The following is a 24,810-nucleotide window of genomic DNA, read 5'->3' on the forward strand; positions in this document are numbered from 1 at the left end:
TATAATGGACTATAATGGCATATGCTTTATACTACGTTATATAGAGCACTTCATCACATTCAAGTTACATGGTAATTAGTCACGTTGCTTTGTTCAGTTCAGACATACACTACATAAATTGCCTGCATTGGATACATACACAGACACACACACACATTAAAAAGATTGATGACTGAGAGTGGTGGATATTGGGAGCGGCGGTCTCCCCCTGATCTGCTTACGCCCAGTGTCTTCCCCAGTGCTTGGAACCTTTTATCCAAACTGCACGCCCCCCATCCCATCTGCCAGTAACCCACGATCCGCCGCCGCCGCCGCCCATGCTGCCGAACAGATTAACGGTTGCCGCGAGCAAATGCCATGCTAACCAACTAACCACACCCCTGGTAAGTTGGGTACCTACTTTGCCTGTAGGTTGGACTTTTTTCTTTTATTTTTCTTTCGCTTCTTTCCCTTTCGGATCGCCTCCCACTCCAGACTTTCCAGTTTTTCCCTCGCAAGTTACTTGGCAGCAAGCCAAAACCCACGTTCAGTCCGTAGTGGCGCCCACACCCCCCTTCTCCATTCTCGGCCTCTTTTTCCCCTTCTCCTCCACTGTCCCAGTCCCTCAGGCCCACTCGCACTGCTGCCAAGTCCAGCAGAAACAGAAAGCCAAGCCTGGCCATTTTTGGCTGGCCTCTGCTGTCTAAGGTTCCCTTCGTCTTGCCGCCCCAGAAAGTAAAGACGTCCGTTTCCCTCACCTCAGCCAGCCATTCGTGTCCCCGGAACGAGACCTTGGCTTCTGAAAGAACGTCTCTTTTTCCCAACTCTTCTTATTACCATTCTTTTTTGGTTGTCTTCACACACACACACCTCTTTCATCGGTTGACTTCCCCTACTGGGTTGCCCAACTACAACATCCTGCTCTTCGACGGCCCAGGATCTTGAGTTCTTCCTTCCGACGTTCTCCCATCTGGCCCCCATCTCCGCGGTTTCCCAACTGCGACTGACCTGACCTGGAATCGCCCGTCTTGTTGGACTGCTAACTACCTTACTCTTCACGACGGAAAACATCAATCGTCACGACGGCCGCTTGCACACTGCTGCAATAGGGACGAGTCAACTTTCTGGTGGCATTCTCAACTGATCTGGACCGTGGCCTTGGGGTCAAGTCGTCTCACTCGAAATCAGGAGTCGCGCGCAGCACATTCCGACTTTGTTCTCGCATCGTCGACACCATACCCAGGACAAGTCACTGCGTCTGCTGGGGTTGTGTATCTGTATAGAGTCGGTTAGACGATAGCGTTAGGCGAGCCTATACGAAAATTAGTCCTCGGGTGGATCTGATTATAAGTAAAGGCACTATACGCTCTTTTTCCGTGGTCGGTTTCGAACACTCGGCGATCGATCAGTTGCTGCCCAACACCGTCGCACCTGGTTTACCTCATGTCTCAACATGTGTAGTTCTCGGCCTGTTCTTGTCGCCTTCAGCCCGTTAGTTCATCTGGCTTTTCCTGTCCTGTAAGGGGCAGTCGAGCGTCCGCCACCAGTGCATGCGTGCCTCGGTTGAGCGCCCTGCTCGACGCCATAAACAGTCGCCATGGATCCTCCTCACGTCACCGAATTCGCCTCGGAGCGGTACTTTGAGAAGTTTAGACAGCTCGAGGGGAGGGAACAAGCGCAGTCTCTGGATGGCTCTGCCATTTCTCAATCTTCAACCTTTATTCTTCCCATTGGAAGAACGAAGGAAACAAAACAGTACACGCTCAACGAGCTAAAAGAGCTAAAGGAAAAAGAGAAGAAACGTGGAAACTTCAATTTACGCCATATCCTTCCCTCGCGGGCATCTGTGGACCATGACCACCGGCGCATATCGACCGATGCCACCAACAAGAGGTCTGCGTTCCCCGTGTCTAGTGCCCATGTCCCCAAAATACTAAATCTTCACAGTGCCTCGTTCGACCAACTCTTCCTTGGGCTACCCAACGAACTGAAGATTCAAATTATTGCACAACTACCTTTATCAGATATACTTAGTATGCGCGTGGCATCACGGTCATTTCACGAAATGGTATCACTCAACGAGCTTCCGATCACTCGACATCATATAGAACATCACATTCCGGCGTACGCATTGCGACTTTACCCGGTACCTCAGGCACCTCACGTCAATTTCCACTACTTGTGTGGATTATGGCATCGACTCCACGTGGCGGCGAAGCTGTCATTTTTAATCTGCGAATGGATCATGAAGGAGATCTTCTTGAAGAAGACAGATGCGCAACGACGGGAATTTGCTCAGCAGCACGAACGCATGCGTCGCAGACTGATACCTCTCCTGTTTACAGTTTTCCACTTTTTCGAAACATATCGGGAGCTTCACCTCAAATTTGTGCAAGAACATGGATATGGACTGAACAAGATGCCGTACACGATCAACCCCATCGAAGCACAAATCATGGGCATGTACGACGACAAGACATTATTACATGTACACCAAATATTCCCGGTAGTTGTGGCCTCGTTTGTTCGGCGATTACGGCCGCCATCGTACCAGGGACGATTTGAACGAACCATCAGGGGTTACTTGAAGGACAAGCCGGCAGACGAGATATACGCCGCGGCATTGTGCGTAGGAGGTCTGCGACAGGTGGAAAGATTCTGGGAAATCAAGGGCTATTCTGCGCGAAGGGGGGCCGTGGACAGATGGTACAATGGGTTGACGAAGGAGACCCCATTTGAGCACACGCCGCCAATAGAACCTTCGACGACAAAATCCCGGCGCGGATTCATGGGCATCCACCGAAAGAAATCAAGTTTCAATGTGAAGGACACCGCGGCCATGAACACGGGGGAGCAGATTCCTCCTCCGCTTTTCACTATACCTTCTCGACGAGGCTCAGATACTGGCCGGCGACTAAGCGACGCGTGGGGACCAGGAAGGCCCACGGACAGCGGCGTCTTTGATACGAGCATGGCTGCTGGCATGCCCATGGGACCATTGCCTCGAGAACAGTCGCGACTGGTGACACCGGATGTCCCGATTCTACAGCACATTTGGGCACCGGCCGCGGAGAGCCTCATAATGCAGAGGAGAATTGTGGAGAGACCACAAGATATCAAGCGTAATGCTCAAGTCATGCTAGAGTTGATTCGGGAGGACGGCGCTGCCATGGATGATGAGTGGTGGTATGGCACAGCAGCTCCCGAGTCGGTCCGCCCGCCCATGGAAGCCATTGAGGAGGACCCTATTGAATAGGTCGACAAGGATTCTACCCAATGGCCATCATCGCCTTTACGGCTAAACAATACGACACTACACAGGCATCACAATTTGCCTACAACACAAACACAAGTTCATTCGACATTCGGACATACTTCTCCTATACCCATCGGCGTGAGCATTTTCAGGCGTTATTTTCGGTGAAAGGTCGGAGCCGGGTCAGGGAATACGACTTGACCTTCTGGACCAGAGCGGCAATGGCGAACTCAAAGGAGTTATCATTTTTTATCATTTGTTTCCTTGACATGGGTTGATACCTCAAACTTTTCCTTCTTGTCTTGAGTGGCGTGTAATCGTGCATCCAGGGGAAACGAAGGTCATGGACATACGAGTCCAAGACGGTCTTGTTTCAGCATGGGTTGGGGGATTAGATACCAATATTGAATAGCAGTGGCGTCGTCCGCTTCTTCTTTGTATGACATAACAATCAAGAGAATACCAAACATGGTATCAATTCACACACCCACCTTTCCATTGTATAAGACTGTCGTATTCATGGTCACCCGTGCTAACATTCGCTCGCTACACTGCTCATACCCCTTGATCACCTCATGGTATGGCTAGTACCAGGAAGGAAAAGATCAAAGGCAGTCACAGTATGGCGGCGATTAATTTGCGCCGATATTGCGAGGGATTGTTGCTTTTCCAACAAGGGACACAATAGCATTATGCACCCTCATGGTTGGCAAGGGACAAATCTCACAGGCACAGCTAGCGGATCCGGTCTTAAGCTCGCAACGGCCGCTTTGTCCGCGCACTAAACATGCTAGGTATATATCATATCACCTGCCAGCCTAGCACTTGGACTCCGTTTGCAACACACAGCCAAAAGAAAACACCACCAATCGACAATCAGTGAAACTACCACCTATTTTCGACCATGAAACTCGTCATCGGTGGCTCAACCGGCTTTGTGGGGACGGAGCTCGTCCGCCAGGCTCTCCTGAACAAGGACGTGGACTCGGTCGTCGGACTGAGTCGCCGCGAGACCCCAGCGCCGGTGGACCTGGACAAGGGTCGACTCAAGTCGGTCGTCTGTGATGATTTTACAACATACCCGGATGCCGTCAAGGAGGAATTGAGGGATGTTGACGCGTGTATTTGGTGAGCAGTCCCCCAATGACAACAGAGAATCGAAAAAGAGAGGGAAAAAGAGAGCAGAAAGGACTTACGGGAGGAAATCAGGACCATTGCCGTGACGCCCTCGAAACTCCAGACGGTGCCCCACGACGAAGCCATTCGCATCTCGTGCGACTATGCAATCACGGCTTTGCAGACGCTGGCGTCGCTCCGGCAAAGCAGTGGTGGTGAGGGAAATGGCAAGCCGTTGCGCTTTATCCTCATGACGGGCCATTTTACGCCTCGGACCCCGGCCGAGGTGCACCCGCTCTTGAAGGAGCGTGGTATGAGCGAGTATGGCCTGGCGCGTGTGAGTAACCCTACTTTTTTTTTTTTCCTTGCTCCAACTCGTTACCATTTGGTCATCTATCCGTCTCGAACTTTAAAGGGCTCACGATTTCTTGTCTTCGTGAGACCAGGGCGCGTCCGAGGTCAAGACGCTCGCATTTGCGCAGCAATCGGGAGCCACCGTGGAGGCCGCAGTCGCCAAGCCGGGCATGATTGTGGCGCCCGGCGTGGAGCGTCGCAATGTCCCCGGGATACCAGAGGTGGCGCTGCGCGACGTGGCTGCCGCCTTGTTGGATCAGGTCGTGAATGGTCTGGAAAAGGATACCCTGAGCAACGACGACCTGGTCAGGATTGGGCAAAAGGTTTTGGCGGGGCCGTAAAGGTGGAACATGGGAGTTTGTGAGCATGCTGAGATGTTTAGACTGTTGATGTAGTCGAGTATCGGAATATCCAGCTCTAAAGTACATCCGTCGCAATTCTGCAAGGACGTAGTCGTTGATATAATAGTGCAAAGTCGGGAGCTGACCCATAAACGTACTACATATGATGATGGCTGGATCCACTAAACCCAAGCCTCTAACCTAGGTACTTGAATGTGCCCTATCCGGCATGTGGAGCCGAGTATACGCTGGAATCGTGACCCACCTCTTACACACTCACACATACAACACATGTAGTCTTCATTCACATCTCTACTTTTACTCGCACATCATTATCCGCTGTGTCGTTGTATAATGATTATGCGGAGTAAAGTTCATGAGTAGACCAAGAAACGCTTTTTCAAGCAACATGTATCATTCGCATCATGGTAAGATTTTCCATTGCCCATTAATTTGATGTTGAATCGCTGTTCATATTAGAGGCAGGTATCTAACTAGGAGCACAACACGGATGTTGAAGTCAAGTGTCATGACCTTGAAAGCCCAATAGCACAAATCTCATTGTTGCAATTGTAGCCCGTCAAAAGATAGCGGCGACAAACAATTGCTGCGCTTTCGATCCCCATGACCCTTTTGTGGCATGTGTTCAATTCTGTTTGCCCCACACAAGTTTTCAGTCGTCTGGGCGTTCTGGTCAATACATGTGGCACTCAATATGGAACTTTGATCTGCATCAACTCACGACGCTTCCTGTTGTAACTATAGTACCCGTTCGCGCCCTCAATGACTTCACCGCGTTTGTCATAGTTCAAGTACTCGTTGGATACAACTTCGGGATCCTCAACAGGACTGCGCTTGTTGTTGTAATGATGGTACTCATCACCGTCCTGAATCGGATTACCGCGCTTCGCATAGTTCAAGTACTCGTTGGATACAACTTCGGGATCCTCAACGGGACTGCGCTTGTTGTTGTAATGATGGTACTCGTCACCGTCCTGAATCGGATTGCTGCGCTTCTTGTTGTTGTAATGATGGTACTCGTCACCGTCCTGAATGGGATTACCGCGCTTGTCATAGTTCAAGTACTCGTTGGACACCAGTTCCGGATCCTCGAGCCGCTTGCCATGATCAATCTTGACGGGACTGCGCTCTAAATATTGCCAGGGTCAACAGCTTTTTCTGATCATGGAGGTCTACCAAACAATGACTTGTGACTTACCGAGATTGACCGAGGGAATGGCGATTGCAGAAACGAACCCGACTGCGGCCAAAAGGCAGTACAGGCTGGAAGGCTGCATTGTGATTCTTGGGTAGAGGACTTGATGGTGTATTGCAAAGAGAGTGATGCTTTGGAAAGTTGAAGACTATGAATTCAGTCAATAGTTTACGAAATGAAAGCGATGTCTTATATATTTAATGTCTCAGCCAGGCATCGCTCTGCTGTATTCATTCTGTGCCTCTTACGCTCTTCCATGGACAACATAGCTTCCATGTCAACATGCCTCGAAAAGTTCCGTCTTGCTCAAGCCAAGGATTCCGCACTTTGCCACTGTTGGGGTCTGTACACGAAAATGCAGGGTGAAGAAGCTGAATGGGATCTTTCATCCGATACTCAAGCAGCCACCAAATATGCATTTTGCACGACATGCACCGCTGAATGATGCTACATTCACTCCATGTAGTGAGAACAACAGGTGATGCTTGATTTGGTGGATCAAAGTCTCGTGGACCCTTGATCTTCTCTTAGCCCATCCCGTTATGCATGGCGGAAAGAGCCCTGCATACATTGCGGCTGGTCTAGATGCAGCATACAGGACGGAATCGCTGAGCTTTTGTATGTAGGACTTGTTGGAGTAAGTTACAAAAGATGCCTCGATATGTCTGTGTGTACTCTCCCTGGTTTCCACATCATACGTTACGTGAGGGGCCCCAATTTGTCGCTTCAAGACTTTTGTGTTTTCCTTCTCCTCAGTCTCTTTCCCACATCCAGTCTCTTAGCAATTCTGCCAAAGTTTCACACAGATTCGACATGTGGACCATTCCCAAGAGATCGCGGGCGTTCTCGCTGCCAGCTTGCGAGCCTCTTGATGGTGATCCCCTGATAGAGAAAGAGGGAATGATACCAGTCTCTGCTCCGCATCAATATCGCTTCAACAGCTATCCAGCATTGTTTTTTCACCTGTCTGTTCTGTTTATATATTCCATCATCTTTGCCATCATCGTTTTTGTTACCTTGGACTATGCCCCAAATCATGCACGTCGCCAACTTGTCTATTGTCAGTATTTTAAACCCGACAATGGCCAATTCATGAGTTCCACTACTGACAAGAAAAAGCTCCCGCCCAGGGTGCCATATCTTGGGAGACCATGTTTCTGGATGCCCCTCTCAAGGGATCCAGCATCTATGTGGGAGACCCCAAGCCAGAGATCGACGATGCCTGGGGCGACCTCGTGCGGTGTGAGTAATACATACATGCCCAAGAGCTATTCGAGATTAAAATTCAGTTCTTGACCATCATAAAGACGCAAACACCCGAGTCCAGGCGGAAGATCTTGAACGCATCAATCGCACATCAGTTCCCCTGAACGACGCCGAGGGCGGTTTTCTTGTCAACCTCAACGTCTTCCATCACCTTCACTGCTTGAACAAAATTCGCAAGCAGCTCTACAATGACTACTATCAGGACTGGCATAGCCCTTCGGCGCAACTAGAACATGTCAATCATTGCATCGAATACCTCCGTCAGGTAGTCATGTGTAATGCCGATATTACCATGCAGGTAAAGTATTTGCGTATGTCGCCTGTGATTGAAATTTTGTATCGCTGACTCGCGCGTTTAGACCTTTGATTGGATCGACGACTACCGGCGCCCATGGCCGAACTTCAAGATCCAACATGAATGCAAAAATTGGGATGCTTTGACGGACTGGGCGAAAGAGCACAGTGTGCCGAGTCTCATAGGGCCCATTATCACGCACCCCGTCCTAGGTATGTTCTCTCGGTTCCACCAGCTACTCAAAAAACTAAAATTTGATTCAAATAGGAGTTTCGTGGAGAGAGGATGACATTCACTAAGGTCGAAGATTTATCCTACAGATGCGGACGGGCAGGTTTGCGATGCTGTTTGGCAGAGCGATTGCACTATCTATGTAGACTTTCCCTCATGAAATCAATCCTTGGTAATTAATAAATGTACATGTTTGGAAAATGGCTTGGCTTCAGATCAGCTGTTGGGTGAAATTTACACCAAGTAATAGATTTGTGATTCTAAGCATACATTCTCGGCTTGACTAGAATAGTGATCTCCTGCTCGTCGACTCTCAACAACCTGAATCTGACTGAAAAGCCTAAATGCTACCGGCATTGAGAAGCAACAAGTAGACGCCACTATCAAGTGAATGTCTATTGTTACATCAAGATGTGACATTCCAAATGTCGAGTCATATGATACTGTTGCATAGTGTCGTATAGAGTTGCTCCATGTTGTTTAGAGCTTATTGATTGGTTACGTATCGATGCGTGGCAATAGGACGGGACGGCCTGCAAAATGTGTGATTAAGCAAACAGTCCTATCCCTACTTCCAGTCCCGACAGGTGCAACTTTAGATAAGCGGAAGATGATCTTTGCCTTTCTTGACCGCATGTTATAGCACATGTTCGCAGTTTTTCGAACCCTAGTTTTGTTGTGCCCATACCCCGCTCAGTGGACGCACATTTGGTTACACATGCACGAGTTGTAGCTCGTAGCTGAAGTCGGGCGCGGAATATGCCCGTTACCAACAATTCGAGATTCTTATGCGCTGCTACAAGGAACAACGGTCCATAAGACAGACCGTCTGTTGCCGACATGCACTCTGTGCATAGCCAAGTCCGGTGAGATAGCCCTAACTATAACCGTGTGTCAACGGTAGGACTTTGTTCAGGGAAGTGCTGTGGTGATGTGATCGAATCTGGATCGTGGCCATTCTTGGGAGGCGAATAGCAAGTGGGAGCTGTGGTCATAGACATCATGTCTCCTGCCTCTTTTCCAAGTTCTAGTTTGGCCGCAAAAGCGCCATTATTTTCCATGAGGCGCATACCGTTATCCAAGATGAAGGGCTCTCGACTGCCAAATACCCAAACGCTACTTTCCATCTTTTCCATATCCATACTGGCAATTATAGTTGTGTTTTTCTTGCGCAGTGATATTCCTTACACACCTACTCTTACGGTCAAGTCTCACTTGATCCAGGACTACCACCATATTGTCCAAGATGTTGAAAAAAGCTCCATTGTCATGAACTTCCGCGAGCACGCCGAGTTCAAGAACCTCAGCCACGAATACGACATTTACTGGAAGAACACTAGGCCTCCAAACGGCGGCTACTTTGCGTGGCTGGACGAGACTGGGACGCGCAGACGCGACGGCATCTCCATGTTTCATCAACTCCATTGTCTTGTCATGCTGAGGGAAGCCATGCAAGGCCTAGGAGAAGAAATCCAGTCACTAAAGGCTATGAGGCGAGACACTGCCCATGAGGACCATGCTATGCACACAGAACATGACGATCTCCACTGGTTGCACTGCTTTGATTATCTGAGACAGGTATGTTATTTCGTACGTGCGTATAGCCTCCAGGACGGGGACTGATATTCTTTTTGCCGCATCGTAGGCCATACTATGTAATGCGGATTCGACGTTTGAGCCACACCTGATGAACAGCAACGGAAAGGACATTGTTGATGGCATGATTGAACGGGACTGCAAGGACTGGAGTCTTCTGTACAAAGCTTCTGAGAAATCGGATTTCCAATCTCTGGTACTTGACAATGAATAAAATCTAATCATCTTTGAGTCAGTGAGATATGTTTCATGTGAAGTGTAGCCATACTAAACATGGACTTCCTTGCGCAATAGACGTGCCAAGTAGGTAGGTAAACAATTTTGGAGAGCAGACGGAGAATGTTTCTAGCGTTCCTTTTCTTTTTTTCTTTTTTCTTTTTCTTTTCCTCCCCTCTGCATAAAATACTTGAAAGCAATTGCAGAACAACCAATAACATGGATTTGCGGCAGATTTTACGAATAGAATACTCGCCAAGCAGGCATGAGCTGCCGTGCGGTCGAGCCAATCTCAACCAAACCATTCTTCATTTCACAGCCCGTCAAGACTGAACCACTTTCCCATCAAATTCATTGCGTTTCCCAGTCCTTAAATCAACGGTTTTCAAATGGGTCAGCATCACAACGTCGGAATGAGCTGTGAAAATGAAGACACGGACAGAAGCAGTAGCGACTCTGTCACTGATGCCCTGCTCGATAAGCATGGCAGCTCGAATCATAGTAATGCCGGAAGGAAACGTTTCATTCATTCCTTCAGCTTCTTTGCATTTGGGCACGTTTCTATCGTCTTATTACTTGGTGTTTTGTGGTATTTTACCATGAGTGCCATTCATCGTCCTCATCCATACGGAGTCAGCCTGATTCACAGTCTGTTGCCCATGACATTTTCCCAACTTGGCAAAGTCTCTAAATACTGACGGTTTCATGGCCCAGGTCCTGCCCGAGTAGCAGTCGACTACAAGCGAACCGCAATGGACGTAAACATTGATTCTGTGAGCATGTTCAAGGGATTCCCAAGCGTCGAGGTCGATGAGGCATGGAACAATGTGCTTCAATGTGAGGAGATATTCCATGTGATGGCGGAAAGAAACTGCGCTGACACAATCTTAGATCGTGCACTAGCAGTCTTTCCTGACGAATTGACAGACCAGGAATCCATCGCCATAGAAGACGGTACTGGTCGTGTTCTTGTCACCCTTGGTGTCTTTGATGGCCTGTATTGCTTGGATGTGATGCGAAGATTTTCCTTTCGCGAATTTTATCCGGATGAATCGCAAATCTCTCCCCTGGAAATGATGGATTGCGTCGATACCGTCCGCCAGTACATCATGTGCTATGGAGACATCTCTCTCACCACCTACGACTGGAAGCGAGATCATCTATTGCCATGGCCAAACTTTCGTGTCGATCATGAGTGTCGGGATTGGGATGGCATCCTCAAGTGGGCAATTGCCCATCGCGCTTCTCGAGAGATGCTGGCCTGAGTGCCTACATGTTTTCATGCTATAATTACTACATAATCTAGGTATTTATGGAGGCACATATTGAGGCAATCACCAGGGTAGCCAACTAGAATCCTCTGTATGACAATAGGAAGACCTGTTTGTTACCTTGGATCAGATTTACACGGATAGTCTTGAGCTACTTTGCCGTGTGGATTGGAGTAAGCTCCTCGGGCACTTTGTCCACGCCACCAAACATTACTGACAACTTGCTGAGAAAGTCCGATTTGCCGATTCCTTGGTGCGGGAGTATAGCTGTCTTGGCAGACTTGAAAGTTCGTGACTGGATAGTGCTGTTGGCCCAAGATGTAAGCAGAATGACGAGGCAGCTCATTGGAAGTGCCGGCAAATGCCAATGGCTCTTGGCTAGAGTCAAACCTTTTAGCCATGATTTGGTTCATTCTGATACATCAATTGACCTGAGCTCGATCTTCATAGCGCATGCAACGAAAGATGATCAAGCAAATATTTTCTTTTGTCACTTTCATTAGGATAATAGACTTTTGGCTGCTGCATGATCAAGGCATAACGTTGCACCTCATTCGTTGCGTGCTATTGCATGCCGTTGTTGCATTCCCTGTGATTCGCGATCAAGGGCAACCATTGTGAGACTACTATAGCTTTCTCTGCAATGTCGCCAACTGCGTGTGAGTGGTTAAAAAGGCCATGCAGGCAAGCGAGCAGGTCATTTGCCGGCATCAATCGCTACGACGGCGCGGAACTTTTGGCGGTTTGTGCGGCTGAACGACCGTGCATATGTACGTGATACCCTCCGCAGTGACAGAATATTTCCATTCAATCATGTGAGAAGACGAGAAGACCATGCATCGCGTCATGTACGTGACAGTCTCTAGACCTTGTGCACTCTGCTGGCCCGCGATGATACGAATGATGATGCCAATCACTTCACGGGATGATCCACGCATTTCAGAAGTGGCAAGATTTTCAGCTCATCAAGGTTTGTCGGCCCAAGGATTCACAAGAGGAGGCGGGATTCCCAGGTTTGCTCCAAGACCGTGCGATAGAGTCTCGGTGAGCGTGGTGGGACCATGGCTTCAATATGACAGCGATATGTCGTGGGCTTTTCTCTTTGCGTTTATCTGAAGCCTCTATTTGGTCTTTACTTGCCTTTCAACGCAAGCACCGGCTCTACCAAACCGTCCCTTGTTCTCAGATCTGAAAAAATAAATAAAAAATGTTTGGATCTGTTATTCACAAGACTGGCACAGCCTCTATTTATTCTCAATATCACAAGGTCACATCAGCAGATGATGACATATCGCAAGAATTTAGTGGCAATCATGAGAACAGAGGGTTTTTCAAACACTTTCTGTCAAAAAGATGGGCGATATGGGCAGTGGTTCTGCTACTAGGCTCTGCACTTATCGTGATTTGGGCGATACAGGGCTTCAATAATGCAGAAGTCTTCCTTCCGAACCGTACGTTGAGTGTCAACATATGGGGCTGTCTAATACTGACGCTTCTAGTCCAAACGGTTGTCATCCATTTCGAGGCAAACGACATCTTTATGGCTATGCCATCTCCCGAGAGCGATGCGGCGTGGGATAACTTGATGCCAGGTCAGTCTTTGTTTTCATCTACCGTTGCTTCAGGATCCTCAACTAATTCATGAATCGTCTAGATGGCAGAGGTTTTGTTCTGGTGGATGATCCACAACAATATAATCTGCGCGCAGGTATCCCGACAGATGGTGGCCCAGACCGATATGGAGTGTCCATGTTCCACCAGCTGCACTGTCTTGTATGCCACGCTCTCATCCTCTATTTCCAGATTGAGGGCTATGCTCATTTTCACACAGGGGCTCATTCGTGATGGATATTATTCTGCGCTCAATCATCAAGATCCAACCATAATAGGAATCAAGACTTCCACGGACGAGTCAGCATTGAGGCATCACGGAGAGCATATTGGTCATTGTTTCGACTACATCCGCCAGGCTATCATGTGTAATGCAGATATGACACTGGAGTGGGCTGAAGTGAGTCCCTCTGGTAAGGTCCTTGCCAGTGTTGATGGATGGGGGATCCCTCATACGTGTCGTAGTTGGGATGATGCTGTCGAGTGGACGTTGAAGCACAAGGCGCCGTCAACCAATCATACAGGAATAATATGATGTAGCAATAAAAGCTAGAACTACCATGAAAGATTATGCCGTTGCCAAAGTAGACCCTGCAAGGCTCTCAAACGTATTGCTGCTGCAGCCACCACTCTGAAAGTCCAATAAGATGCTCACCTAGACATAATGGTATAGACTCTGATACTGTCATACGTATTGGTAGAAGATAATTAGGTGTTTGGACAAAAGGACGTTGGAGCGACATCGGTCAAATCCAAGCAGTGATACTTTCAGTCTAGATGGTAGTATCAGATGGAATAGCGCCACTAGGACTTTTGCAAGCGGTGAAAAGTCACGGCAGAGAGGCTGTCTTTAGTGATGTGATGGTACAAGAGCGCATGCATCTGCATGCTGCCAAGAATTGTGCAAGCACCCAGTCCATCCTTGGGGTCCCTGAGGCATATATCATAGACACACAGTGGGTGTCGTCCTACAATCTGTGACGATGCAGATACTTGGAGTGATTTGTGCCCTTGCTTCTGTCAATTTGCCTCTTGAGCGGTGGAAGATTTCCGCTATTCGGCCATGCACAGGGTCAATCAAGGTCAGAGGATAGCCATGGCGTTTTTGTCCCACGACTCTCTTGAAACTCGTCTCACCTTTCTGCCAGATAGAACCCCAAGAGCCTGTTGCACCCTTGGAGCTATGGTATACCACATCTTGAAGTCATCACCGCCCCGAGTGTTGTCAAAATGAAACTGCTGGCAAAGGCTTTGCATCACTGGTCAGCTTTGTGCGAGAGACAGGTATGCTACTCAGCGGTTGTTCATGATGCAAAGAGGAAAATACGACAGACCAAGTACATCTACATTGGCATCAACGTATGCCTGTTACTCATCTATCTTGCAACGTTTGCTTATGCATCATGGGCCATGATTACCGAATATCATGAGGACGGTTTGATCTATTGTATACCGTCAACACCAAGACTATAGCCCCGAAAGCTGCTAACGCTGATAGCGCCGGCAAGATCAGTCGTCTCCTATGAAGAGAGACCATTTAACACGACATGGCTCGATCCTATACGCCAACTTCCGAGCCTGCCAGTCGATCGCGCGTGGAGTGCTCTGGCCCAGAGTGAGTACAGCCTTGCTCTCTCCTTGTCCAATGCCCCCGTACTAATTCCGTTGGATTAAACAGACCCCAATATTGTCGTTCAAAAGGCCGACTTGGAGCGCGTCAACAGAACTTCAGTTCCGCTGAGAGACGGTTCGGGGTATCTCGCATCTTTGGGTGTTTTCCATCAGCTCCACTGCGTTGTTGGTTACCTACTCCCCATTGTCCAAGTGTCTAGTCTGACAAATCAATCCAGAACTACATTCGAGAGTATGCTTTTCCTGAGTACTATGTTCTCGAAGACCGAGAGTCTCGACGTGATCATATACGTATGGAAACAATTATACCCTCGCCGTTGGTTTACCGCTTCTGACAGGGCTTGTTATAGTGCACTGTATTGACATGCTGCGCCAAATCATTATGTGCCACTCCGACATCACCATAAACACCTATGAACGAATCCGTCGTACAGGAAAGCTCGAAGCGAATCGCACAACCCTTCATGAATGCAGGAGGTGGGATCCGATTGCCGAGTATGCTCGTCAGCATTGGCCATCTCACGGTGGTCCATTTCTGGAAAATCCACAACTAGGTAAATGAACCCATCTGTTTCGTCTTTGCCATTTCTATCACGTAACGTTGTTGTTTCAGCATTGACAGTCCAAAGAGAGGTATGATTCTAATATCCATCTCAGGTCTCATATACCCAACACACGTAAACGAGACTCAAGCTTAGGAACCTTGGCGACACGAAATAAGAGGCGCCTAATGGAAAACATGTACACTAGTTCTTGCAAATTGAGTTCAGATAATATATTAAAGTTGATAGACATGAATTTCGAGACATCTCCAGAAAGCCACTTGCACTTATTCTGGCTAAGAAGTGTAAATACAGCGATATGATAGCTAATCGTCTACCTTGACTACATGGGTTAAGTCTCTAGACTAGCATGGTGGGCACTAGGAGACTTGGCAACTTTTGATACGTTCTTTATTCAGCCGCACGAGTAGATCCGGACGACCAAGCTCTATGAGTTCTTACATCCAAAGGTCAGACATTGCGACTATATATACGGCAGTCTCTATATAGCACCGAGGTTATATGACTCGTCTCTGCCTCTTTTACCGTTCTACATCTGCTGGTATCCTCGCAGTAGCTGGGATGAACCCCTAGCATGTTAAGCAACCGCGGCTCCTACGGAAGCACATTGATGTAAACATGAGTGTCCGTCCTTTAATCAAGCGGGTAAAGAGCACACCCGTGGGTGTCCACGATAACCGGCTTTATGTCGCTGGCGCAAGAGTCAGACCACGCCGCCCTGCCAGCTACAACAGGCGTCTCGATCCGACTAAGCGCGAGATCAGACTGCTCAGTCTTTCGCCTCGCAATGCTCACGACAGGAGACCCGAGGGCAAGCTCGAGACGGCCTCCCTACTGGCCGAAGATATCGAGTTCATTGCGCTGTCGTACGTGTGGGGCGACGCCGGGATCACGTCCGAGGTCCTCGTGGACGGCGTGGTCATGGACGTGACGGTGAATCTGGCCGCGGCGCTGTGGTACTTTAAAGAGTTTGACATGTTGCGCGGGATTCCCGATGGGCGCCCGCTGCGCATATGGGTCGACGCCCTCTGCATCAACCAAGATGATCTTGTGGAGCGGGCTCAGCAAGTCACATTCATGAAAGATGTTTACGGCCGGGCCAAGCACGTTTTCACCTGGTTTGGACCCCCTGATGAAAAGAGAATCGATTTAGCGCTGCGGATCATAGATGGAACTGTCCAAACTTTCAAAGATATGGGTGGTGTTGATCCACAGATGGGATCAACAAGTGACGAAGACGAGCCCGAGGATGATGGAGAGTCCGATCACGATGAAGAGTCCGATCACGATGAAGAGTCCGAGCATGATGAAGAATCCGAGCATGATGAAGAATCCGAGCATGATGAAGAGTCCGAGCATGATGAAGAATCCGATGTGGTGGAAGAGTGGGAAGAGGATGAAGAGGATGAAGAGACAAATTCCGAGAGTGGATCAAGCAGTGCCTCACAGGACTCCTCAAAGGGAGTGGACACTGAACGGATGGAAATCTTTGTCAAAGCACTCGATAGCATATCTGCACTACATGGAGATGAGACTTGTGGTGGATTGTATGGAAATAAAGCGTGGGAGGCCATACATGAATTGGACGCAAACGTCTACTGGAAACGAATGTGGGTGTATCAGGTGAGTAGTCGTTGGAATATTTTTCTGTTTCTTCTCCTGTCTCTCCTGCCAGCCGCTCGCTTGGAGTACTGGCTTGCACATTAACGATACTGACCTTGATTTGCCGAGTAGGAGATGGTCCTTGCTGCCCAGGACCAAGACTGCCACCAGTTCTTGTGCGGGAAAACACGCATCGCCATGCGAGATTATACCCAGTTTGCCAGTCTCTGCAAACCCTTTGCGCGGAATCTAAGTAGGCCACTAAAGATAGCAGCGCCCAAAAACATCGACAAGGCGCTCTGGGAGAAGCTGTCCGACGGTTTATTCTTCCACATTGGCAACGTCATGGAGGAAGTTGATGAACTACAGCAGCTGTTGCCCTCGGACGCCACAAATTCCCTGCCCTCCAATGTGCTCGATCTCTCCCGCAAGGCCACGGCCACGAATCCTCGCGACATGGTCTACGGACTCGCCGCCGTGCTGCGATTACCTATCCAGCCCGACTATACTGCCCCAGTTCGCAATGTGTACCTAGAATGGGCTCGACTCGAGCACGAGCGACTCGCTCATGACACGGCAGCTCTGCAGCGATTCATGGTTGATATGCTACAACACTCTTATCTCGGCGCTGAAGCATGGTGGCTGGAAGGAGATGAGGGCGTCGTCGGACTGCCGTCGTGGCTACCGGACCTGAGCATGCTTTATCATACCGAATGTCCAGTCCCGTGGGAAGGAGCCTACAGGTTTTCAGATCCCTTTGACAATGATGATGAGCCGGCCTCCTCGACGGCGCCGTTTCTCCTGTCTGCCGAAGGCGTCATGAGTGTCCAAGGCGCGGTATGCGGCGTCGTCTCGGGGTACTTTGAGTGTACACCACCTTACGACGACCTCATGGGACGCATGAAACGCTTTGCTCGTGCCATGCGCAAAGTCATGGCCCTCATTATTAATTCCACAGAGGCCTTGCAGCAGGACTACAGAACGGGCTGCAGCCTGGAGCAGGCCATGATGTTTACAATGTTGTGGGGAATCAATCCGTACACGACCGAGATACTCAAACCAAAGGACGCACTTTACATGTGGGAGTATCTTAATGACTTGATCAACCTTGTCGCCGAGCATGGCGAAATCGAGGCCCTATCTCTAGTGTCGACGCCAGAGATTGCTCTCGCGCTGGCGTGGGCCATGGATAATTTTGGTAAATATAAAATCTTCTGGACAGACACTTGCTATGTTGGCATTATCCCGCTCTCGATTCAGACCGGAGACTATATCTGCGTGCTCGACAGTTGTGGATTTCCGGTGGTAATGAGGAAGACCGACGGAGGAGGCTGGATTCACGTCGGAGCATGCTATATTTATGAAATATCGGGTAATAACCCACTCGAGGTGATCAAACGGGATGGGCTAGAGGGTCAAACGTTTCACATATACTAGGAGCATACGTTGCAAATAGTCGGACAAACGTCCCTCAGTAATACCCTCTACCTTTGTATCGCAATGGAGAAGCTGCAAACTGCAAAATGCATGGCTCTGATTGTATCAACAGGGCAAGCCGACTTTGCTCCTGTAATAAACTCTTGATCCATTGTGCATGGGACCTGCAGTCCTAGTAATTTACCGACTTGCACAGAATTATGACTGACTAGCTTTTCCTTTCTTTCCCTTCAGACCACTTGATATGCTCTCATCGCTTGATGCTCCATAGCTCCCTGTTCCAGCCCATTTCTCTGAACTTCTTGTTGGACCCGCTGCCTCCTTTGCGCTTGTCTTCGCTGTTGATCGCTAGTGCCTTGGAGCAATTTGCAAACGCTTCGATAAGTTCCTTCATGCGACCACTCTTCACCATCACGGGTGCAATACCCGAGTCCTTCTCAGCAATCATGGCTGCGAGCTCCATGGCTTCAAGTAAGCTGTCTCGGGAAAGGCTTGTGCCACCATAGTGCAGCACACTGACGTAACCCAATATCACTTCTGGAAGATACATTTCGCGCAGGAGATCAAAGTCGGGATCATCTGGGAGTGGCAAGGTTAGCAGTGTTCATGTAACTCATGCGGTAGAAACGTAACGTACCATCCTCACGCTCCAGGAGCCAATTTTGGAGAATAGGCACCATGAATGCCTTGACGAATTTGATATGGCCGCCAAGGGTAGGCAGAAATTCAGGCGTTCTTTCAAACGTGGGGCTAAATGCAAAGTCAGTGATGCACCACTAATGATAAAAGACTGGCACGACTTACTCAAGTTGCAGATCTGCAGAAGCGCCAACCGTCTCCATCGAGTCCAAGGCGCGCATCAGGGATTCGAGATCCAAGAAGTTACGAGCCACGGTCAGTGATCCAAATTGGCCGACCTCATCGGCGAACTGGCCACTCTCGACTGCCTCGCCGAACCATAATGGATTGCTGTCATCGGGTACCGAAACGCCGGCTTTGATTCTGAAAATATCTGCACAAGTCACTCGCTTAGACAGCGCAAGAGCTGCCTGAAGATTGTAGGATTCTAGACACTAGTTAGTCAAGGAGCGCCATGGTCTTTGAAAAATGACTGTACTTACTCAAAAAGCGCTTGTAGATGGTGACTCCCACGGCAAAAGTCTCGTCCCACAGTCCATCAACGAGCAGCATCCACTCGAGGGATTGTATAAGCTGCTCGTCAACAGGATCAAGCCTATCCAAGGTCTCACCCAGAAAGTCTGGCATCAGGCGGCGACCGAACCTGACCGTGGGTGGTTCATCCATCAGCAGCTTGAAACCGGCGGAAAGTGAGTCAGTGGGTTCCTCGGGATGCTCCTTCAGTAGTGAGTGCGGCTGGAATACCACAAACTCGGCAATGTCCATGCCAAGCTTTTCCATAATTCTCAGCAACACCTTGCGGTCTTCCACGTCAACAACTGCACTGACATTGCGACTGAGGGTGTAAAAAGCCCGCTCGCCTTTGAGTTTTGAGCAGTATAGCGGCAGTAGCTCAACCATGCTGTTAAGACGTAGGGCACTGATGTAAGCGGCCAGAGAGTTCTCCTGAACTTTTCTAGACTCTGCATCGGCCTCATCGCCTTGCCAGTCTTCTAGCTCTGCTAAAAGCAAGTATACATGGACCAAGATACGCAGTCCATTCTGGTCGGCCAAGGGGAAATACTTTTCAGAATCCAAGCTCGCCCGGAACTTGGTTGAAGAGGGGATGAGACGTGATTTTTCATGTTGATTTGCTTGCTTTCCTAGTACCAGACCTTCGTTCTCGATGAATTGGTCAATAGTATTCGAGATGATTGCTGATTGCAAGCCCTTGATGGGAAGCCGTGCTTCTTTGGCAGTATTTTCGTTTGTCTCGAGGGTGTTGAGCCAAGCCTCGCTCACAGTTCCAGTATCTCCGTGGGCATGGACGGCATCAAAGGCTTGGAGCTGACTGACAGCCTGTGTAGTATCCCGTGGCAGCCTTTTTTGTACGTACGAGTCAAACTGAGACCGTAAAAGAGCGTTGCATTGTGCAAAGACATGATCGTCCCAGGAAGTACAGACTGGTGACACCGTCTTGACATCACCAGACAGTATACCATACACTGCACGTTCGAAATCGTCCGTCCCGCCTGATCGTGCCAATGCGTAGCATGTCCTTCGCCACAGCAAAAGAGCTAGGGGATTTGATATGGAGCCTTTCTCGTTGCGATCTTCGGACAGAGGCATCGCCGACATACTCACAGCACGCCATACCTCGGTCCTCTCGACGCACCAATCGCGAATTTCTGAAATGCTCCTGCCCCTTCGAAGCAGCTCGTAGCATCCCAGCCATATGGCACGTTCAAAGTACTCGTCTTGAGGTTGCAGTTTTCGTCCTTGTCTTGTGATCACATCTGGGTCGAGCTGAGTCACGAGGGATTTTGCACCACTTGAGTCGGTGACGTGCTGAGAGTTTGGGTCCAGTGGGCCAGTCCATCCGTTCAAGCCTTTTTGCATCTTGATGGCTGATCGCGTGTGTAACCAGCCATGGGCTACAATGTCGCCTCGGTCGGCGTTCTGCTGAAGGTCTCGCACCATATCATTAATGTCAGCCCCGGAATCATCGGCCGTGATCTGGAGAACTTCAAGTATCTGCTTGCGCTCCTGTGCGGTGACATCCGATTGCAAGAACTCTTCCCAAATATCGGCACCTGGTGCAATCTTGGCGGGTTCCCGACGCTTGAGCTGAACAGTCTTCTTTTCCGGGTATCGCAGCGGCAACAGGCGCCGTAGGAAATCCCATGTCTGTGTCTCGCGCTCCAGTGTTGCTAGTTCTTCGTCCGACAGTTCCAGAACATCCGCATTGGCCTGGTCCACGTCCATAGAGTCCTGGCTGTACCTGTCCTCAGAGCCACGGTCTCGTACTCTGGATCGGCTGTTGGTGGCATCGCGGGCAATTTCAAGCTTTTCGCGCGAGATCATGTAGTACTTATCCACAAGATTCAGGATCGCAATCCGCTTTTCCGCTCTTGGACCGTCAAAGTTCGAGATTGTGTCTAGTGCGCGTGCGAATTGCTCGGCATCATTACTGAATTCCGTTGAATATTCTTCCTCGTCATCGTACATGTGTTCGTCCAAGTTGAAGCTACCGCTTGCTGTTACAGATACACGCTGCCAAAGCAGCAGTTAGCAAAGAATTTCCGTCGCCCTCTCTTGACCCGTAGTAAGCTCACATTTGACCCTCCCGCCATCTTGTAAGAACTGGCAGCTGCGTCGCCTGCCCAACAGGATTCGGAAGCAGTAGTAGTGAAGGCCTTGTCGTGAAGTTGCCCAGGTTTATTTCTGAACCGTGACTGCTGTTGCGACTTGCACAGTGGTACGTGCCTAGGCTCACAAGCTTCGGACAAGCGCCCGTGCAATTATTCCATTCAGTGGAAAGAGTGAAATTCAATGACGAATCAATGGTGTTCTGCCAGTCCAAGAACGTGGGTTGTGCTGGAAAAGAGTGTCGTGGGCGTCGATGTGTTTTGAAGCTATTTCGCAATAAGGTTTGCGATTGAGCTCCTTCCAGCCTTGAGGTAAAGCTCAAAAAGTGGCAGGCTCAACGCGAAAGTGCTGCTGCTGCTGCTGCTGCGCGTTTGCTGGTGTCTCCACTGAAGCAACCGCTCATTGGCATGCCAGCACTCAAGGGCAGGCGCTGTAGACGCGCTAAGCGACAGGCGCTACCAGGGGCTGGAAAGTGGGGGCACAACTGGGGCCAGCGGCAGCCATAAGAAGTCACAAATTTTCGCGCCTCTTTGGGATTTTCTTCTCTTTCTTCCACAAAATGTCATCGGCATTCATATTAGAGTCTCGGGATAAGCCATACTTCTTTCAATGCTTATCCAGGCCCAAAGGGTCTCTTGCGCGCTCAATGATCGCCTAGAAGGAAGTCGCTCTCCTTAAAGTTACCTATGTCTTTGTTCGGGTGGACATATGGATGGGTGATACATTATTCCAACTGATTTCGGACCTTCTGTCCGCAGAGTTTTCGCCTCGTGTGTTGACGCGCACACAAAGCGCTGCCAGTGCCTCTCTACACCAAACCGAGTCTTCCAAAATGCTGCCTGCAATCGAGGCAGCTGTACGATAGAAAATTCTATCTCTTTACCCTGCTGCAGAATTTGAATTGCTCTATTTGTCCCTCTCCTCTTGCCTTTGCTTCATCTTGAGCCGCAACAAATCGGGTTTGGGGCAGCTGACGGTGCTGGCGCCATCGCCGTTTCTCTTGTAGAAGGCGTCGCAGCAGTCGTACAAGGCGTCAATGAGGCCTTGACATTTGGACTCTTTGTAGTTATTTTTGGTCAAGCAATCTGCCCAAGTCAGCTCACCTCGCTCGAGCATCTTGACAGCCACTGGATTCCATACCCTGAATTGCACACTGGAAATGCTTGTCAGCAATCATCTAGTCTTGTTGATGCTTGATAAGGGCTAACAAACTGCTCTCGGGTGGCATGGCGGTTCTGAGTTCAGATCCTTCTCGGACACCTAGAGAAGGTTGTCAGTGAATCTTGTTGACCCTGCCAAGCGGAGAACAACTGAACCATTGTTGCCTATGGTTTGGCTGTTGCCCTTTTCCTGCCGATTCCTCCGGTGACTCTTTTTCGGCTCGTGAGTCGACTCGCTCTGCCCAGGTAATCTGAGGTCAAGACACAAGGCGCGAGAAAGAACTCTCGTTTTCACAATATATCACTGAATGACAATGTTGCAGGATGATTCTTTGGACCAAGAGAAGCTCTAATATGTAGTGGATCTACTCAAGTATCCCGCTGGAATTCACTGGGTAGTATGATGTAATATGGACCGAGCCCGGGTACCCTGACATCTAAGATGCTTACCTCCTCCATACCTTAATGTAGGTAAAAGTGAAAGATTAATTCTGGTTTCACCTTCCTACAGTCAGCTATTGTGGTCTTTTCGTGTGCAAATACACAAACGAAATACTCCAGTGAAATATAGTCTTATTCAGCTAGCACTTACCAAAGTTGATCATTGACAAAGAATGCAACTGTTTTGTTCGTCTTTGTAGGTCATCAAAAGACAGCTGCAGCCAACAACACAACTCCGGTAAATTCTACAGCTCATTTCCAAGATCATTCCATCCCGCACTTACCACCCATTATCCAAGCCAGACTGATCATCATCTTGTTGATAATCCTGATCGTACGTTTTTGTCTTTTCCCCTTCTGATCTTCTCGTCTTTCAACTTGAAAGGGTCACAAGAGTATGGGAAGAAAAAGAGAAGAAGAAAGAAACACGTCGAATATGTGGCGTTAATACAGAGCCTGGTGTTCAGTTGCTACCTTGTACTGCTCAATGTTTGCACCAGGCCGAGGATGCCTGAGCCCTGATGAATGGTGCTCCTTTGGGCGTACCATGTTACAGCGCAGACACCTAACAAAGAACGTCCTGAATTGGGGGTCTCAACCCAGGCCTAGCATATCTGCTGCTCATTGGCCCGCAGCCCCCTCCGGCCTTCCATGGCCTTCATTGCAACCCCTCCATTAAGGCTTTCCGCGTTAGCATCGCGCGCCTTCCGCCTCGCGCATCTAATCGCATCCCATCCCTCAACTTTTTTCTATTCCTCCATCGCCTGCGAGACCTACTTTTTAACTAGACTTCTTACACCAGTCCTAGAACTCTTGCCTCTTCCGCAAGCCCGCAAACTCTCACTCCGGTCAGATTTTGTAAATTGCCAGAGACCAAAGCTCCTCACTTTTGTTCGGTAAGTTGCTTCTCAACCTCCAAACGTACCCGCGTGCCTTCGTTCGACCTGCAACCCAACGGCCTGAGCAAGCTGAATGAGGAGGCCAATAACTCAGTCGCGCACCGTTGCTTTCCCTCTCTCTTCGCGAGAGATGTGGCTTCCGCGTGGCAGACCGCCGATAACACCCGCGCAAGCGATTCCATTGACTGCCTACTTCCCAAGCAAGAGCGGGCATGAAGCACAGTTTCCTCACGGAACCCCCGTCGCAAGGCTTCCATGGCCTCGCTTCCTCTGCCTCAAGTCTCCAGCGCTGCTACGGCCATCACTCGTCTCACATTGCAATCAAGACCCATGGTGAATCGCGACCTTACTAATAAACTTTCCCAGACGTTTTCACCAACCTTAACGAACGAACCACCACAATGTCTGGCGAGAACGAGAGCGGCAGCCCCGCCGGCGAGCGCTCCGAGGCCCCCGCTGGAGGCGCCGAGCACCTCAACATCAAGGTGACAGACAACAATAACGAGGTCTTCTTCAAGATTAAGCGTAGTACCAAGCTTGAAAAGCTCATGAATGCTTTCTGCGAACGCCAAGGCAAGAGCATGACGTCCGTCCGCTTCCTGTTCGAGGGCCAGCGCGTCCAGCCCACCGATACCCCCGACACTGTGAGTTGCTCAAAGCCAAGTTATTCGTCTCTTTGTCCTTTCCGACGCATCGGTCCATGCCACGCTTGGTCCAAAAGTTACCAAGTGGTTCATAGGTATCTATGGCGGAATCGTTGTTCGGTCAATTCTTAGGCTTAATATTCTCTGGCCTTGACTCTCCTACACTACTTGCGCAAAGACATGCTAATGACAATGCTCTATCCAGCTGGAGATGACGGATGGCGACTCGCTCGAAGTCCACCAAGAGCAAGTCGGTGGCTTCCAAGCCTGATTTCTCTCGGACGAGCTTGCAATTGGGAGAGCGGAATCCGAAAGAACTGTTTGGATTTGGAAAGACATGCCCAACCTGTTGCACTTGTGCCCGATCGCGGCGTATTGGAGGCATTCACCGCAATGTAGTAGATCTGATTTAAGGGA

At 49.4% G+C, this 24,810-nt stretch overlaps 11 protein-coding genes across 11 annotated transcripts; 9 read left to right on the top strand and 2 right to left on the bottom strand.

Moving 5' to 3' along the window:
- Positions 1-1,576: 1,576 nt before the first annotated feature.
- On the top strand, positions 1,577-3,235 carry PFICI_01940 (uncharacterized protein; the record flags this gene model as incomplete). The annotated part of the gene is made up of 1 exon (XM_007830521.1): positions 1,577-3,235. One exon carries the CDS (start codon positions 1,577-1,579, stop codon positions 3,233-3,235), a length of 1,659 nt encoding a protein of 552 aa, XP_007828712.1.
- Positions 3,236-4,139: 904 nt separating this feature from the next.
- On the top strand, positions 4,140-5,046 carry PFICI_01941 (uncharacterized protein; the record flags this gene model as incomplete). Its single annotated transcript, XM_007830522.1, has 3 exons — positions 4,140-4,363; positions 4,445-4,688; positions 4,798-5,046. The coding sequence occupies 3 exons, from the start codon at positions 4,140-4,142 to the stop codon at positions 5,044-5,046; spliced, it is 717 nt and encodes a 238-aa protein (XP_007828713.1).
- A 710-nt stretch (positions 5,047-5,756) lies between these two features.
- PFICI_01942 (uncharacterized protein) lies at positions 5,757-6,344 on the bottom strand (the record flags this gene model as incomplete). Its single annotated transcript, XM_007830523.1, has 2 exons — positions 5,757-6,196; positions 6,266-6,344. The coding sequence occupies 2 exons, from the start codon at positions 6,342-6,344 to the stop codon at positions 5,757-5,759; spliced, it is 519 nt and encodes a 172-aa protein (XP_007828714.1).
- A 954-nt stretch (positions 6,345-7,298) lies between these two features.
- On the top strand, positions 7,299-8,122 carry PFICI_01943 (uncharacterized protein; the record flags this gene model as incomplete). The annotated part of the gene is made up of 5 exons (XM_007830524.1): positions 7,299-7,326; positions 7,382-7,504; positions 7,570-7,826; positions 7,888-8,035; positions 8,091-8,122. 5 exons carry the CDS (start codon positions 7,299-7,301, stop codon positions 8,120-8,122), a joined length of 588 nt encoding a protein of 195 aa, XP_007828715.1.
- Positions 8,123-9,137: 1,015 nt separating this feature from the next.
- On the top strand, positions 9,138-9,864 carry PFICI_01944 (uncharacterized protein; the record flags this gene model as incomplete). The annotated part of the gene is made up of 2 exons (XM_007830525.1): positions 9,138-9,632; positions 9,700-9,864. The coding sequence occupies 2 exons, from the start codon at positions 9,138-9,140 to the stop codon at positions 9,862-9,864; spliced, it is 660 nt and encodes a 219-aa protein (XP_007828716.1).
- Positions 9,865-10,618: 754 nt separating this feature from the next.
- PFICI_01945 (uncharacterized protein) lies at positions 10,619-11,131 on the top strand (the record flags this gene model as incomplete). Its single annotated transcript, XM_007830526.1, has 2 exons — positions 10,619-10,703; positions 10,758-11,131. 2 exons carry the CDS (start codon positions 10,619-10,621, stop codon positions 11,129-11,131), a joined length of 459 nt encoding a protein of 152 aa, XP_007828717.1.
- Positions 11,132-12,344: 1,213 nt separating this feature from the next.
- On the top strand, positions 12,345-13,283 carry PFICI_01946 (uncharacterized protein; the record flags this gene model as incomplete). Its single annotated transcript, XM_007830527.1, has 4 exons — positions 12,345-12,588; positions 12,637-12,729; positions 12,792-12,910; positions 12,969-13,283. The coding sequence occupies 4 exons, from the start codon at positions 12,345-12,347 to the stop codon at positions 13,281-13,283; spliced, it is 771 nt and encodes a 256-aa protein (XP_007828718.1).
- Positions 13,284-14,762: 1,479 nt separating this feature from the next.
- On the top strand, positions 14,763-15,078 carry PFICI_01947 (uncharacterized protein; the record flags this gene model as incomplete). Its single annotated transcript, XM_007830528.1, has 2 exons — positions 14,763-14,934; positions 15,038-15,078. 2 exons carry the CDS (start codon positions 14,763-14,765, stop codon positions 15,076-15,078), a joined length of 213 nt encoding a protein of 70 aa, XP_007828719.1.
- A 483-nt stretch (positions 15,079-15,561) lies between these two features.
- Positions 15,562-17,982, top strand: PFICI_01948 (uncharacterized protein; the record flags this gene model as incomplete). The annotated part of the gene is made up of 2 exons (XM_007830529.1): positions 15,562-16,566; positions 16,678-17,982. 2 exons carry the CDS (start codon positions 15,562-15,564, stop codon positions 17,980-17,982), a joined length of 2,310 nt encoding a protein of 769 aa, XP_007828720.1.
- A 250-nt stretch (positions 17,983-18,232) lies between these two features.
- PFICI_01949 (uncharacterized protein) lies at positions 18,233-21,108 on the bottom strand (the record flags this gene model as incomplete). The annotated part of the gene is made up of 4 exons (XM_007830530.1): positions 18,233-18,561; positions 18,620-18,732; positions 18,787-19,048; positions 19,104-21,108. The coding sequence occupies 4 exons, from the start codon at positions 21,106-21,108 to the stop codon at positions 18,233-18,235; spliced, it is 2,709 nt and encodes a 902-aa protein (XP_007828721.1).
- A 3,042-nt stretch (positions 21,109-24,150) lies between these two features.
- Positions 24,151-24,664, top strand: PFICI_01950 (uncharacterized protein; the record flags this gene model as incomplete). The annotated part of the gene is made up of 2 exons (XM_007830531.1): positions 24,151-24,393; positions 24,599-24,664. 2 exons carry the CDS (start codon positions 24,151-24,153, stop codon positions 24,662-24,664), a joined length of 309 nt encoding a protein of 102 aa, XP_007828722.1.
- Between the last annotated feature and the right edge of the window lie 146 nt (positions 24,665-24,810).

The sequence above is a fragment of the Pestalotiopsis fici genome (assembly GCF_000516985.1).
Source record: "Pestalotiopsis fici W106-1 unplaced genomic scaffold PFICI_Scf_1, whole genome shotgun sequence".
NCBI classification, from domain to species: domain Eukaryota; kingdom Fungi; phylum Ascomycota; class Sordariomycetes; order Amphisphaeriales; family Sporocadaceae; genus Pestalotiopsis; species Pestalotiopsis fici.